This window comes from Phodopus roborovskii, unplaced genomic scaffold (genome assembly GCF_943737965.1).
Source record: "Phodopus roborovskii unplaced genomic scaffold, PHOROB, whole genome shotgun sequence".
Lineage (NCBI taxonomy): Eukaryota > Metazoa > Chordata > Mammalia > Rodentia > Cricetidae > Phodopus > Phodopus roborovskii.
In genome coordinates, this window is record NW_026126636.1 from 2,963,634 (window position 1) to 2,980,210 (window position 16,577).

Consider the following 16,577-nt stretch of genomic DNA (forward strand, 5'->3'; position numbering starts at 1 on the left):
CGGATGCTTGTAGGGCCCAGCCCAGGAGTACGGTCAGTGAGAAGCCGCACCGTGGGCGGCGAGCATGGAGTGAAAATTCACAGGTTGGAAAACCAAATCCATATTCTTACCCTTGTTCTTCAGTGACCCCTCCCCTCCTTCTCTCTGCCCTCCCCGATGCTGGCCCTGCTGTGTGCTTTCAGGATGTCCAACAAACTAGTCAGGTTTGTAGGAGAATGGGGCCGGAGAGTCACAATGAGGTCCCGCCTGTATCTGTGTGGCTGTGCTGTGTCCGTGGTTGACATGTTGGGGATACCGACAAGTATACCGTTTAGCGGGTCACAGCTGTTAGTGTCTGGCTGTCACCATTAGGGCAAAGCTCACTCCACCGTATTTTTTTTCAGACAGGGTCTCTCCCCCCAAACCTGGAGCTTGCCACTGCTAGGATGGGACAGTAGGCCTGTGCCACCACATCTGTTGTTTGCATATCGACGCTTGGTCAACAAGAACTTTCCCTTCGCAGCCCCTCCCCGGCCCTTGCTTGCTCAGCTTCCTCGTTTCTTTGAGTCATCAAGGAAAGCCCCCATTTGTCCCGCACTCTCTGACCCTCGTTTTCATTTTCTTTTCCCTAGAAAAAGAAACACAAGAAGCACAAACACAGAAGCGGGCAAAAGAATAAGAAGTCAGAAAGAAGTAGCCCTTCTGAGAGTTCCGACAGCAGCGGCAGCGATGAAGGAGGCCCGGCAGACCTGTCCCCCCAGGAGCTGCTGAGAAGGTAGGTAGGCCCTGCGGGAGGGCGGAGCGTTCCCAAGGCTCAGGAGGGCAGAGCGTTCCCAACGCCCAGGCTTGTCGCAAAATATACAGTATGTGTCGGGAATGAGGGATTTGGCTGAGGGATGGTTGGTGGCACTCACCTGTCACCCCAGCTTTCAGGAGGCCAAGTGAGGAGGACCTCAAATTTAAGGACAATGTGGGCCGCATGGTGTGATATTGTGCCTCAAAAAACCAAAGTGGAGATGAAATAGAAACAGAGAGAAAGAAATTCAGACCCAACCAAAAAAACTCTTTTCTCACGTTAACCTCCTCCATCGGCCTTCTGTTAACTTTCAAGACTTCCATGCAAACACACACGCACTCATACAAATACACACAGGTACACACAATCATATAAACACAACTGCATGCAATGCACAATCGTACGCACACATAATCACATGCATGCATGCAGATACACATAATCATATAAACACACTCACACATACTCACATATGCACACAGTCATATACATGCAATCACACATGCAATCATACACACATGCAGTTACATACACCTATCATGTGCACATTGATGTGCATGTTTAATATATATATTTCCAGGCTGATATAATGTGTATGAGTGTTTGCCTGCACATGCATGCAGTACCCGCAGAGGCCAGGAGGGGGTGTCGGATCCCTTTGAACAGTGGTTGTGAGCGACATGCTGCGGGTCCTCTGCAAGAGCAGCAAGTGCTGGTAACCGCAGAGCCATCTCCCAGCCCCCCCCCCCTTTCCTAGACTATAACATGAATGGCTTCTAGTCCAGCTCCCAATAGAACCCTTGTTCCCTCTGGATGCTGATGAACAGTCCCTACCATCCTGTCTTTCTGTCCACACTCTGCTCTTCCACACTCCCACCAGAATGGTCTATGAAGGGTTACTACAGCTGTGCTACCCAGGCAACAGTAGCTGTGTAATTGCTCCTTTATGTAAATGAAAATGGAGTTGCCTGTTCTGTCCTTGGTTTTCTCCCTAGAGTGAAGCCTGCTGTCGGGTCGCCTCTTCCCTTTGTTCTTTTTGTGGGGAGGTCTGGCTGGCTAGCCCATTCTGGCCTCGAACTTTTGATCTTCTTAGCACCCTCCCCCCCACCCAGGGCTGAGACTCCAGGTGTGCACCACCATGCCCAGCACCCACTGTTATGATAAACGGGGGTCCTTTGCACCTGCATGCTGACCAGGGCACTGCCTGAGTGCATTCTGCCAGGTGACAGGGGCGGGCCAGCACAGTGCCTGAGTCCTTACTCCCACTCGCTTGTATTTTGAAGTTGAAATTTCTGACTGATCCCTGGAAAGCTTTGAGCCCTGAAGTGAACATGGTTTTTGTTCCCTTTCCAAAATGTGAGTGTGTGTGGCATCAGGAGCCGCTGTTAGAAATTGATCCTGAGGCAAGATGTGGGCTTGTGGGTCTCTCTGTGTGCCCTGGGAATAATGGAAGAAACCATTTAAAATAAGGACTAAGGAGCTAGAGAGATGGCTCAACAGCTGTGCTCTTACAGAGGACCCCAGCACCCACAGCAAGCAGCTCTCAGAGTTCCTGTATGCATATATGCGCACAAACACACGCGCGCACACACACAATCTAAAAATGATAGTAATAAATCTGAAAAAATAAAATAAGGATTAAGGCCAGCCGTGGTGATTCCTGCTTGCAGTCGCAGCCCTTGGGAGCTGAGGCAGGAGGATTGCTGTGCATGTGGGGCTAGCCTAGGCTGTATTAGGAGTCTGTATTAAGCTGTATTAAGAGTCAGGGGTGTGGCACAGTGGAACCATTTGACTTTTGGCTGTGTCTCATCCCTTCTCCGTCTCCTGTTTTCTTCTGCAGACTGAAGTGTCTCCCCCTAAGAAGGCAGTAGTGAACCCTGCGCTGGCCTGGCTGAGTCTGGAATCTCCTCCATGATGCAAGTCCATTGGTTCCCAGCTCACACACTGTACAGAATGTATTTACATGTAAATTCCTGCTGTAAAATACTTTTTTAGCCATTTCACAGGCTGCCCTGAAAGGTTGAAGCAAATGATTTCTATTTTAAATTCCAGTTCCTGTTACAGGGTAAAAGGACTGAACAGTTTAATTAAAGTGGCTCTTTTTTTTTTTTTTTTTTAAATGTGCCTCTTGATTTCTCTTGGACTTTCCTGGAGGTCTTAAAAAGAGGAGGAGAGTGAAGGCTTTTCTTTGCATTTGGTGTGAAGATGCGGAGTCCAGTAAGGACAGCTAGGACTTGGAAGTGGAGGGGTGATAGGAGATGTTGCCACCCTTAGGTGAGGCACCTCCTGTTGGTGGTGCCTGGAGCCCAGTGGGTAAATGGAGTGGGCCAATGTGCACAGCCTGGGTCCCACTGAGAGGCTCGCGCGTGCGTGCGTGTGTGTGTGTGTGTGTGTGTGTGTGTGTGTGTGTGTGTGTGTGTGTGTGTAGCAACTTCCCTGAGCCAGACTCTGGTTTCATCCCACCACCGTGGGGTGGGGGCAGATATAACCACAGAATGGCTTCAAAAGAACGGAGAAGAAAACCCTGCTGTGTTTAACCACATGCGAACTCTCTTGTTTTGTTCCCTGCCTGTAACTATCATTGGAATTGTAGTGAATCTTCCCTTATAAATACACAAATGGTGTTACCCTGGTATCCAGAAGCTACGCCCTGGTCCATCCAGGTCATTCCGAGTGAGCGTGCTGTGAGCCCTTACACAGGCAAAGGACAGAGATTGACCTGAGACAGGGAGCCAGGATCTAGGTGGGCACAAGGGTAGGGCCCCCGGTTTTGGGCCAGTCTCCAGGGTTCATGTGGCCAGAGATAATTTTTTAGGGGTGCTCTGCCTTGGCAGCCTCTCTCTTCCCTTTGCTTTCTCTCCCCAGTCTTTCCCTCGTGGCTACTCCTCCCTCTCTCTTTTGAGATCGGTCTTGCTCTGTAGCCCAGGCTGGCCTGGAAAGGGGCAGTCCTGCCTTGAGAGAGGAACGGGGCAGGTAAGTGGCAGAACCCGGTGCAGCACGTGGATCCGAAGGGCTCAGTGTGGGTGTGGGCACGCGGTGCCACCGTTCCCCGCTGGGGCTGCGGAGCGGGGCAGGCTCCGAGATGGCCTCATCAACATCTCCTCCGAAAGCAACGGAGGACGCTAGGAAAGGTTCTAGAGAGAGCAAGAAAACCGCTGAGATGAAGCAAGACCCTGGAGAGGCCCAGAAGGGTCCTGACGAGGTCAGGAGGAGGAGCTCTGCGCGGAGGAGATCCAAGAAGTGGAGTTTTGGGGAGGACAGGAGGGTTTCAGTCGATAGTAGGAGGACTTCAGTCGACAGCAGGAGGATTTCAGTCGATAGTAGGAGGACTTCAGTCGACAGCAGGAGGATTTCAGTCGATAGTAGGAGGACTTCAGTCGACAGCAGGAGGATTTCAGTCGATAGCACCAAGAGCTCTAGCGACAACAGGCGAAGTTCCAGTGAGGGCAGGACGGGTTCAAGCGAGGACAGGGACAGTTTGTCCTCCATCCCTACCAGTGTGCGACCCAATAGGATGCCATGGGTCCTCCTGATGAGAGCCTTGGGTCGCTTCAAGCTGACCCTCCCGGAAATCCGTCGGAGCCATATGCTGGCCGCCCGTGATCCCCTGGCCGTGGACACCGACATTCCGCCGCCACGTGTGAAGTACCACAAGACAGTAGTGAAGAGGTTCTGGGGCGACCACCAGCCTCTCTCCAAGGTCAGAATCACCCACCAAGGTCGGAGGACCCAGATGACCTTCCCACCACCCGAGTGCACCCTCCCCCTGTCTGCCTCTGCAGAGGGCCAAGGTGCAGCAGCCTATGCAGGACCCGTGTGAGGCTACCTGTGACGCCTGCCACACGCTCCCACTGGTAGTCAACCCTGTGGACTCCTGGAGGCCCCTGGTAGTCAATGTCTCACCCTCTACATCCTCGGCCCCCTAGGCACCCTTCTACATCCCAGAGGCCCCTGAAACTCTGATGACTTCATCCATCCCCGCCTTCGCCTACCTGGAAGCAGAGCGCAAACTCCTTTGTCTCTTTCCCCCATTCTTTAATGCTCCCTCAACTCATCCCCAGGAGCCCTGGTACACGGCCACCCCATGATTCTTAGCTGTGAGAGGAACAGGGTAAGGGGTGGGCTGTTTGCATCTTACTCCCCATCTTTGCTTTTCATCTTTATTATAATTCTCACGCAATCCAACTGAGCAAGGCACACATGGAAAAATGTCTTTTTTTTTTTTTTTTTTTTTTTTTGCATTTTCACATTGTGTAGCTGTCACAGCCTTCGGATATTTGTGTATGAGTGTTTGCCTGTATATATGTGTGCACGCCATGCGTGGCAGTGCCTGCAGAAGCCAGATGGGAACATCTGAACCCTAGAATGGGAGTTGCAGACCGTTGTGAGTTAACATGTGGGTGCTGGGAATTGAACTGGGTCCTCTGTAAGAGCAGCCAGTGCTGTGAACACAGCCATCTCTCCAGCCTCCACGTTTTTAACTTAGAAAACAGATCTATTTTTATTTTTGTCTACATGTGGTTCTGTAGGCAGGCACACCATGTGACTACAGACCTGATAAGGCCTGAAGGCAGGCCACCAGGGCCCTCTACAGGTGGTCCTGAGCCATCTGATGTGAGTTCTAGGAACCGAATGTGCCTCCTCTGCAAGAGCAAGGAGCATTCTTCATTTTGTTTTGCTTTGTTTTCAAGACAGGGTTTCTGAAGGCAGAGTTTTCCTATCCTGGGAGTTGCTTCCAAATTACTACACAGAGGGTTAATACTACTTATAAACACTCGGCCAATAGCTCTGGCTGGCTACTAGCTAGCTCTTACACTTAAATTAACTCATATTATCTATGCTTCACCATGTGGCCATGGCTTGTTACCTCATTTTTCATATGTCCTGCTCCCTCGTAGCTGGCCGGTGTCTCTTGACTCTGCCCTTCCTCCTCCCAGGGTCCTCTGTGTCAGGCTGTCCTGCCTATGCTACTGCCTGTTAGCTTCTTATTAATGATGAGAGTGATACATATTCACAGTGTACAGGATTATTCCACAGCGTTTCCCCTTTTCTAGTCTTAATTAAAAAGGAATTTTTTTTAAAACAGTAAAACTATATATACACACTCATACATATATATATATATATAAGACAACATATACATATATAAGACAACATATACACACACACACACACATATATATATAAAACAACAGTAATTAAGAAAGAAATACAGTTAAAAGCTAGCTCAGTCTGTAGAGCATGAGACTATTAATTTCAGGGTTGTAGGTTCCAGCCCCACATAGGGGGCCAGGTAAAGCATTACTCTAATTACTCTTTATCAATAAAAATTCAGGAGTCAGATATTGGGTTAAGAGCTTGAGAGATAAGAGAAGCAGATAAGTCCTCCCTACCTGCTCCCTTCCTCAGACCGAGAGCCAGATCCCTTTCTAGCCCACCTTACTACTTCCTGTCCTAGCTATCTTCAGTCTTCCAAAACCTCTGTGGCTAATTTTGGTCAGCTAGTAGCTAGCTCCACCCTCTGACTTCAAGCAAACTAATTTGTCAGAACATGATCAAAATACCACGTAACAAGCTTCTCGGTGTCTCCCCGGCTGTCCTGGAACTCGCTCTGTAGACCAGGCTGGCCATGGACTCACAGAGCTCTGCCTTCCTCTGCCTCTGTAGTGCTGAGTTTAAAGGTATGCCCCACCGTGCCCTGTGCCAGAAGCCCTCTTAACTGTTGAGGTTTCTTTCTGGTCTCCGTGTTTAACTTTTGAAAGAGCTGTCTAACTGTTTCCTGAAGTGACTACCCAATTCTACATTCCTACCAGCAATGTGTGAGGCTCTGACTTGTCCACAATCTTACCCACACTTACTGAGCAGTCATAACGCATAAGACATGATATCACTCTGAGGCTCTTGCTTGCGTTTCCCGGGTGACTAATGATGCTGGCAGTCTCTCCACATTAGCTGTCAAGCGACCGCTTGGGTGTCTTTGGAGACACATCTCTTCAGGTCCTGGGCTCACTTGTTGGTAGAATGTCTGCCTACCATGCATGGGGCGCTGTGTTCAGTCCTCAGCCCAGCTTTAGGTGGGTACAGTGGTACATGCCAGGAGTCTCAGCACTCAGGAGGTCGAGGCAGGAAGATCACAAGAAAAGGTCGGGCATGCAAGATGGTGCAACAGGTAACAGCTACCAGGCCTGTTGGCCTGAGTTCAATCCCCAGGCTCCTCACTCCTGCTCTGACTGCCACATGTACACCAATGCACAGTGCATATATACACTAAATAAATATAATCAATAAAAGAAGGAATTCAAGGTTATCCTCGACTGTGTAGCAAGTTCAGGCCAGCCTGGGCTACACGAAACATCTTAATTAAAAGGGAAAGAGAGAAAGAGGGAGGGAGGGAAGTAGGGGAGGAGGGAGGGAGGGAGGGAGAGAAGAGGGGCTGTGGAGATGACTCAATAGTTTAAGTTCTCAGTGCAAACAAGAGGGTGAGTCTGGAACCCAGAACTCTTGCGAATGTTGAGAGGGTGTGGTAACCCACCCATAATCTTAGTCTCCTACGGAATAATCAGGGTACCTGGATCAAGCTGGTTAGCCACACTAGCTCTACACGTAAGCTCCATGTTTTGTGGAGGATCTTTGATTGAGAGACCTTGCCTCAAAATATAAGGTAGAGTGCGGAGAAAGATTTCTGATACCAGCTCAGTTCTCCACATGCACACACAGTACGCCTCCCACACGTGTGACTATGCATACGCGACACTTCACCACACACACACAAAGAAGAAAACAATATAATTAGATAAGATTTGTTTTTAATGGTCAAGTTCTGAGTTCTTTTGCGTTCTAAATACATGCCCCATATCAGATATGTAATTTCTTGATGGGACCCTCTGTAACACAAAGGTTTTTAATTTAACTGAATTGAACTCATTCATTTTTTTTTTTTTTTTGAGATAGTGTCTCATGTATCCTTGAATGGCCTGGAACTCTCTGTGTAGACCAGGTTGGTCTTGAACTCATGGAGATCTGCCTACCTCAGCCTCCTGAGTGCTGGGATTTGTAGGCAGAGTTTTTCTGTCCTGGCAGCCGCTTCCCAAATAACCATTCAGAGGCTTAATATTAATTATAAATGTTTGGCTGATAGCCCAGGCTTATTACTAACTAGCTCTAACAACTTAAATTAACCCATTTCTGCTAATCTATGTACCGCCACGTGGCTTGTGGCTTTACCTGTCTTCCTTCCAGCATGTCCTGCTCCCTATACATCTCCTAGGGACTCCTCTGACCTCCTCCTTTCTTCCCAGCATTCTCTCTGCCCCTAAAATCCTGCCTAGCTATTGGTCAATTAACTTTCCTTTTTTGTTAACAACGAGAGTGATACATTTTCACGGTATACAGAAGGATCATTCCACAGCAGGGATTAGACTTGCTCCTTGGGTCTGGAGAGTTAGCCTAGCATTTAAGAGTTCATGCTCTTCTTCTAGCGGACAAAAGTTCAAAACCTAACACCCACATCAGATGGCTCCCACTGTCTCTGAACCCAGCTCCAGGGGGCAGATGCCTCTGACTTTGCACAGACATTTGCACTCACATATGCCCACCCCTCACACATAAATATAATAACAAATAAATCTGTAAAGGTGGCTACTACAATGCCCTGTGAGGTGCTTTTGTTTGTTTGTTTGTTTGTTTGTTTTGATGTAGGGTTTAAGATTTGCCCATTTCCCTGCTGTCCTTCCAACTCCTAAGAACACAGGCGTAAAGGGTTTCAGTTGTGATGATGTCAGCTCATCTATTTCTGTTGTCATTTACACTTTTGGTGACAGATCTAAGCCACCCTTAAGGCAAGAGTGTGAATATTTATACCTTGGTCCTCTTCCAAGAGCCTTAGGGTTTCAGTGTGTAACATTTAAGTCTTTGGTCCGTTTTGATCTTATTTCTGGATGTGGTGTGAGGTATGTATCTGGCTTTGTTTTTGTGTAAGTAACCGGGTATGCCCCCCAAAAATGTGCTTAAAGAGTTATTCTCTCCTCTGTGTGTGTGTGTATGTGACCTATACTAGCATATATGTGTTCAGGCGTGTGTGTGTGTGTGTGTGTGTGTGTGTGTGTGTGTGCACCTGCACACATACTATGACGTGTCTGGAGATCAGAGGACAATTTGTTTGAGCGATACTCTCCTTCCACCATGTGGGTCCTGGGGATTGAACTCACTAGGCTTGGTAGCAAGCACCTTTACCCTCTGAGCCATCTCACCCACCTACAGTTTGGGGTCTTTCTGAATTCCCACAAAAGCTTTAAGATCACCTTGTCAGCTTGACTGGAGTGATGGCTCAGGGCTTAAGAGCATGTACTTCTCTTCTAGAGGACCCAGGTTCAGTTCCCAGCACCCATGCGAGGTGGCTCATAACATCCTGTAATTCTGCATTCAGGGGATCCAGTGGGGTCTTCTGGGCTCCCAGTGCATTGACACACCCAAACTCACACATATACATAAATAAAAACTCAAAATACCTGTAAATAGGCCAGGTGTGGTGGTGCCTACTTTTTATCCCAGCACTCGGGAGGCAGAGGCAGATGGATCTCTGTGAGTTCCAGGTTAGCCTGGTCTACAGAGTTCCAGGACGGCCAGGGCTACACAGAGAAACCTTCTCAGGAAATAAAAAGTGGAAATAAAAGCATATATAAAAAGATCACCTTGTCACTGTCTACAAATACCAAGTGATGCTGAGTTTGTGGGTCATTTTGAGGTGCTCTTCTATTTTAACATTATCACATCTGTGCATTTATGATCGCGGGGTGCCTTCCTATTTATCTAGGCCCTCTTCAATTGCTTTCAACAACGTTTCACTATTCTCAAGGTATACATTTTATGCAGCTACTTTCTACCTGTCAATTTTGTAGTGGGATGACTTCCTTGCCAGGTCACCTGTCTAGAAGCAGTGTTGGTTTTTGCATCTTGTCCTCCTGTCCGGAAGCACTGCTGAACTGTGTCTGCCCTTTTGCTTAGGTCCCGTATAAAATTCTGTCGGGGCACGACCACATCGTGAGTTCCTGCCACTTCTGCATGGATGACACAAGGCTCCTCAGTAGCTCCTATGACTGCTCAGTGAAGCTGTGGGTAGGTGGCCAGGTGGTGGGCTTCCTTGCAGCTACGACATCTCACACACTTAAGTGCCTGGCTGGGGAATTCTCCAGCACTGAATCCCCCCACAAAGGCCCCCAGGTTTGCCAAGGCTTCTGAGCAAGTGCAAGACAGACTAGCCCACCCCGGGGACAAGTCCTCAGAAAGAGCCTGGTTGATGGACAGGCAGCATGAAGCTCTGGACGCATTGGGGACCGGGAGTGCAGACTCCAAGACTGACAGCCCTCAGCTTTGGGGAGGGGGTCCTGGTTGCTCCTGAGCTCTACTTTGGAGTCAGATCTATATTTTATTTTTCTTAGTTAAAATCTTATTTTAGATATATTTATTGTATGGGTATGGGTATTTTCCCTGCCTATCACTTGTGTGCAGTACCGACTGAAGCCAGAAGGGGGCACTGGATTTCCTCCGGGAACTGGAGTTGTGAGCCTCCATGTGGATGCTGGGAATTGAACCAGGGTCCTCTGGAACAGCAGCCAGTATTCTTAACTGCTGAGCCATCACTCCAGTCCCAAGTTTAATTTTTGTTTGAGGCGGGATTTTGTTAATACAACTCAGGTTGGCTTTGAACTCACAGTCCTCCTGCCTTCAGCTTCCCACATGCAGGAATTACAAACCTGTGGCATCCCACCCTTGGGTGAACTGTTATTTCTCTGGGTCTTCTTTGCGTCTGGAAAATCCAACCTTTGTACACTGATCTTGTATCCTATTGTGCTAAACTGTTTTTGTCTACTCTGCTCTCATTTTTTATTTTCATGGAGTGTGTGTGCGCGTGTATGTGTGTATGTCTGTGTGTGTATGTCTGTGTGTGTGTGTGTATGCGTGCGCACGTATGTGTGTGTGTGCGCGTATGTGTGTGTGCGCGTGTCTGTGTGTGTGTGTCTGTGTGTGCGCATGTATGTGTGCGTGTGTGCGCGCGTATGTGTGTATATGTCTGTGTGTATGTGTGCGCACGTATGTGTGTATGCCTGTGTGTGTGTCTGTGTGTGCGCGCGTGTATGTGTGTGTATGTCTGTGTGTGTGCACACACGTATGTGTGTATGTGTGTGCGCGTATGTGTGTGCGCGTGTTTGTGTGTGTATGTCTGTGTGTGAGTCTGTGTGTGTCTGTGTGTGTGCACATGTATGTGTGCGCGTATGTGTGTATGTCTGTGTGTATGCCTGTGTGTGTGTCTGTGTGTGTGCGCGTGTATGTCTGTGTGCGCGCGTATGTGTGTGTATGTCTGTGTGTGTATGAGCACACACGTATGTGTGTATGTGTGTGCGCGTATGTGTGTGTGCGTGTGTGTATGTCTTTGTGTGTGCGCACGCACACGTATGTGTGTATGTGTGTGTGTGCTCGTGTGTGTGTGTGTGTGCCATGTGTACACAGGTGCTCTTGGAGGCCAGAGAGGGCACTGGGCTCTCTGAAACTGGAGTTAGAAGTGGGTGGGGCCTGCCCAGTGCGGGTGATGGGAATTGATCTCTGGTGTTCTGGCAGAACAGAAAATGCTCTTAACCATGGAGCAATCGCTTTAGTGCCCTGTTTTGGTTTTGTTTTTTTTTTTTTTTGTCCTATTTAAAAAGAAACAAATCTATTGGGCTTAAGCACATTGTGAATTCCTGTCACTTCTGTGATAACCAGACCGTGGGTGCTCACAGAGGACAGATGGGGGTTCGGGCCCGGGACCTGCCCAAGAGGGATGGATGAGGTCATGTGTGAGGTAGATGAGTGCTTGGTGATGCAGCCGCAGGTGAAGGGATAAGGGAGGTAGGTGTCCAGGCAAGGCTGCAGAGGGGCAGCCCTACACTGCTCCTAGGGCTTCCTGTCCATCTTCAGCAGCCCCCACAGCTCTGTACGGCAGAGCTGTTGGGAAGAGGGAGCAGGGATGGAGGGTGGCACCGGACATCAAGCGCTTGGTGGAAGGTGACTGTAGGGCTGGGGCCACGTGGCAGGATGCTCCGTTGTGGGGTTTGCTGTCTCGTGGTTTGAGTCGAGAGGAGGGCAGGATGGGTGGAAGACTGCCATAGCTGTTTCCGGTTCTGGTTTGAGAACTGGACACAGTCGAATCCCTGGTCCTACAATCCTCAGAGGGATATCTTGTCATCTGTGGGCAGCAATTCCCAGGAAGATCGGGTCAGGGTTTGAGAGATGGGATGCCGGGTTAGCTCAGACTCTGTATTGGGGACCCGCCAGCTGTGTGACCCTGGGTAGTTTGTACGTCTTCCTGAGGGTCAGCTGTGTGCTGGGGCCTTCCTGAGGGTCAGCTGTGTGCTGGGGCCGTGCCAGGGCTTGCGTGGCCCACCTCCGACCCCACGCCCCCCCCACTCCCTCCCTCTGCTGCTGTCCTGCAGATATCTTTGTCCTCAGAGCCTAGGATGTCACCATCGGAACACTGCTGCCCTCTCGGGGTTCCTTAAAGCCTTTTCTAGCCCTCAGTAATCACAAATGGTCCCCAAGGCGAAGGACAGGGAGCTGTCACTGTGTGCATTTGCTGGGCAGTCTTCACATTTTTCCTGCGCTCTTCGTCTGTTGACCCAATAGATGCGTTCATGGAACTTCTGCACGTTTGGCTGGAAGGCTTTTGTCTCTCCACCAGTGGGTATCTGCTTGGTTCTTGTTTTTTTGTTTTGCACGCACACACACACACACACGCGCGCGCGCACACACACACTCGGGCACGCACACACAAGCGCACACACCCACGCACACATTCGTGCATGCTAGTGTACTGTACATTTATGCTCAGACTGCTCAGAAATACTGACAGTGTAGCAATGTCACACCCCCTTGATCTTTCCTGACAATCAATACTCTTCCTCCCTCCTTCATTCAAAACCTGACTAGTGCCTTTGGAGCTATAGCTCCGGGGTAGAGCATTTGTCTAACATCAGCACAAGGCCCTGCTGGGTGCCATCCCCAACACGAAGAGGAAACAGGATTAAAAACTCCCTAGAAAATTAACCAGAACTCCATCAGTATTTGCCTTTCAAACTATCTCACTTCATAGACAGAGGCTTTCCCAAAGGCAGAGGAAGCAGAAAGCGCTACCTGGGACCTCGTCTGTGGCTGCTGTGCCTCCTTGTGGCCACATGGTGGCACTATTGCATCCTTAATAGGCTCGGCCTCATACTGCGAACCTGTCTGCTCGCGCTGCTCTTTGCAGGCATGGGTCCCAGTCCAGACTTCGAGGCCGGTTAGCTTATAGTCCCACGGGTTTTTTGTTTTTATGTTTTCCTTTGGCTCCCAGGTGGTCAGCTCTAACCCTTCTTCCCAGGACACCAGCCCGAGTGTCCTGCCCTGCTGAGTTCCATTTGGAGAACTCCAGGCTGCCCTTATCTTCCACTGAGCTAGGAAGAGGGCCTACTGGGATTTCTGGAATGTGACCACGTACCTTGTAGAACAGGCATAGGGGGCTGGGTGTGTGCAGAAAAGCATTCACAAGAGGCTTGGGGACACCATGTTAGCAAAAGCCACTAGTAATCCAGCCCTCCTGGAATTCGGGCGCTAATTAGGCAGTGTCCGCGGGTCTGGTCTCCCTTCCTCACGCTCTCAAGTCGGGCTCTGGCATACCTTTGTGGTAGCCCGCACTTCAAATGCGTTGTTGCAGATTGTTGCTGGAAACACGGAGCCCCAAGCTCGCCCTCAAGAAGACTGCTGAAGCCTGTCCTGGCTTCCTCTGGACCTTGCCCCAGAACCTTGTTCTTTGCCGCTCTTGAATGTCACTGTCATTGTAGGGGACTTGAGCGTTTTTGCTTGCATGAATGTATGTGCACCATGTGCGTGCCTGGTGCCTGCAGAGGCCAGAAGGGGGCGTCAGATCCCTTGGAACTGGAGTTCCAGATGGCTGTTATTAGCCACGGTGGTGCTGGGAACCCACCTGGGTCCTACATGAAGCTTAAAAAAAAAAAAAAAAAAGACACTGTGTGTGTATATATACAAGTGTGAATGTATCACTGTGTGTGTGTGTGTGTGTGTGTGTGTGTGTGTGTGTGTGTGTGAAGTCAGAGGGCGACTTTCTGGAGTGAGTTCCCTCATTTCATCACCTGGGTCCTGAGGACTGAATTCAGGTCATCAGGCTTGGTGGCAAGTGTCTTTACCCACCTAGCCATCTCACCGGCCCATATACTTATATGCCTTTAATCTAATCATAAGTCTGGTTATTTCCTTAGGCAGGAATTACTGGGTCAAAGGGCATGGAATTATTATTATTGTTGTTGTTGTTGTTGTTATTTTAAAGGGATTCTTGATGGATACTGACAATGTGAAACCTCTTTGGCCAGGACACAATGAGAAACTGATGATGAGTCCATTCCCAGCATGGCCAGGGCCCATCCAAGCCTGTGCAACTGTGGGGGGTGGGGGTTTCTCGGGTGTCACTTATGCTTGGGATATTGGAAAGCCCCAGAACTTTTGTTTGCTGCAGGCCAGCTAGGAACTGCCGCTAGGAACTGCCGCTGACCCGCGTTCATGACTTTCGTGACCACTGTCTCTCCTCTCTCCCCCATTGATTTGAGGATGCTGAGGATGGATCTGTGATGTGGGATTTTGAGCCTCGACCCAAAGCTCCTGTTTTAGAATGCAGTATCACGGCTGACAACAGAAGGTGACATCTGATCTGTTTTACCCTGGTTGGGAAAAGTAAGAGTCAGCAGGCAGGCCAGGATACTTTGTCAGGCAGTGACAGGTTTTTGTTTGTTTAAGCAAATATACAACCACCTTTCCCTGTTTGGGCCTCAGTGTTTCAGTGGGCTGAGAATCAAGTGAGCGTAACAATGTAACCCGCACTCTGAAAGTTGAAATTGCTTAAAATAGAGCTTAAAATGTAGCTAAGAACCAGGCTTCTGTTTTCATTTCTCCCTTGCTTTATCTCCTCCTCCTCCCCCTCTCCCCCTCCTCCCCTCCCTTGCCCCTCCTTCTGCTTCTTTGAGACAGGGCCTCACTCTGCAGAACAGCCAGGCTTGAAGCTCAAGGTGTAGCCCAGCCTGCCTCCAACTTGGAGCAGCCTCCTGCCTCAACCCCTCCGGGTGCTAGGATAACGGGCATGCTTGAATTTTCTTCACAAAGTGTCCTCTTTGTGGTCACATGAAGCCTGTGGCGGCTGCACCACAGCTCTGTGGTCTAGCCTGGTCCCTTGCCTTAGTCAGGGTCTCTATTGCTGTGATAAGACCAAAAAGCAAGTTGGGGAGGAAAGAGTTTATTTGGTTTACAGTTCTATATCGCTGTTCACCATTGAAGGAAGCCAGAACAGGAACTCAAACAGGGCAGGATCTGAAGGCAAGAAGGGGGCTGCACCCTGGCTTACTCCTCCTGGCTTGCTCCGCCTGCTTTCTTATAGAACCCAGGTCCAGGCCAGGGATGGCGGCACCTGCAATGGGCTGGGCCTTCCATTAATACTAACTAAGAAAATGACCTACAACTTAATCTTATGGAGACATTTTCTCAATTGAGATTCCTACTTTCAGATAACTCTAGCTTGTGACAAGCCGATATAAAACTGGCCTCATTTTTTGTTGATTTATTTATTTTTATTTTATGCATATGAATGTTTTGCCTGAATGTGAGTGCGCTGTGCGCATGCCTGGTGCTGCAGAGGCCAGAAGAAGGCACCATATCTCTGGGAACTGGATGATAGTGAGTCATCACATTGATCGGTACAGAGAACCAAACCCAGATCCTCTGGAAGAGCAGCCAGGGCTCTTAACCTCTGAGCCATCTCTCCAGCCCCCTGGAGATATTTTTATAAGAGGGAAATCTTTGCCATGCGCCACATGATTAGACAAAGGTACACATGCTGGTCAGAATTTTTGTCTCTGGGACAAATCCTGAGACAAACAACTTCAGGGAAGATTTGTTGGAGCTCAGGATTTTACAGGTGACACACACAGGTGACCAGTGGTCAAGCATGATGTCACAGCAGAGGATGCAGTGTGGCAACCCAGAAGCCTCAGAGACACAGGACGATACCAGGGACAGGATGTGTGCCCTTCAAAGACACACCCTGGGCAGTCACTTCCTGTCACCTGTCACCTGTCACCTGTCCCACGCCCTAGCTCACACCACCTCCCAGTAATGCCATCAAAGCACGAACCCATCAGTGGGTCAGTCCTGAGTAAAGGCAGACCCTCAGCAACACCCCCAGCAACCAACCCCTCCCCCAAGCCACACAGCCCGCTGGCCATCGGCCCTTCAACTTGTGAGTCCTCCTGGAAGGGAAGGTTCACATCCAAAACACAAGAGGACATATATTTGCATGGCTCTCTCTGAATGCGTGAGAGCACTTCAGAACACAGCAAGCTGTCCAGGAAAGCATTTCCCTTTAGCAATGGTGGGAACTGTGCAAGTCTTAAGATTTGGAAAGATGCCCTTAAAAGAAAGCAGCAAATGAAAGCAGAAGAAATTTTGTACCGATCTATATATTTTTTTCTTTTAAAGATTGTGTGTGTGTGTGTGTGTGTGTGTGTGTGTGTTCTGCCTGTTTGTGTGTCATATGTGTGGTGCCTGTGGAGCCAGAAGGGAGTGTTGGATCTCCTTATATTGAAGTTACAGACAGTTGTGAACTGCTATGTGGTTGCTGGGAATTGAACCTAGGCCCTCTGGAAGAGCAGCCGGTGCTCTTAAGCCCGGGGCCATCTCTCCAGCCCCTAAAATGTTATTTTTATAGCCTTAAATATAGAAGACTATTTTG

At 49.2% G+C, this 16,577-nt stretch overlaps 1 protein-coding gene across 1 annotated transcript in view; it reads left to right on the plus strand.

Moving 5' to 3' along the window:
* The window catches only part of Gpatch1 (G-patch domain containing 1), a 38,606-nt gene extending 35,720 nt beyond the window's left edge, over positions 1-2,886 (plus strand). The window contains exons 19-20 of the mRNA XM_051207261.1: positions 612-754; positions 2,616-2,886. Coding sequence (XP_051063218.1) covers positions 612-754; positions 2,616-2,646 — 174 coding nt within the window. The 3' untranslated portion in view covers positions 2,647-2,886. The remainder of the gene's footprint in view (positions 1-611; positions 755-2,615) is intronic.
* Positions 2,887-16,577: the final 13,691 nt, after the last annotated feature.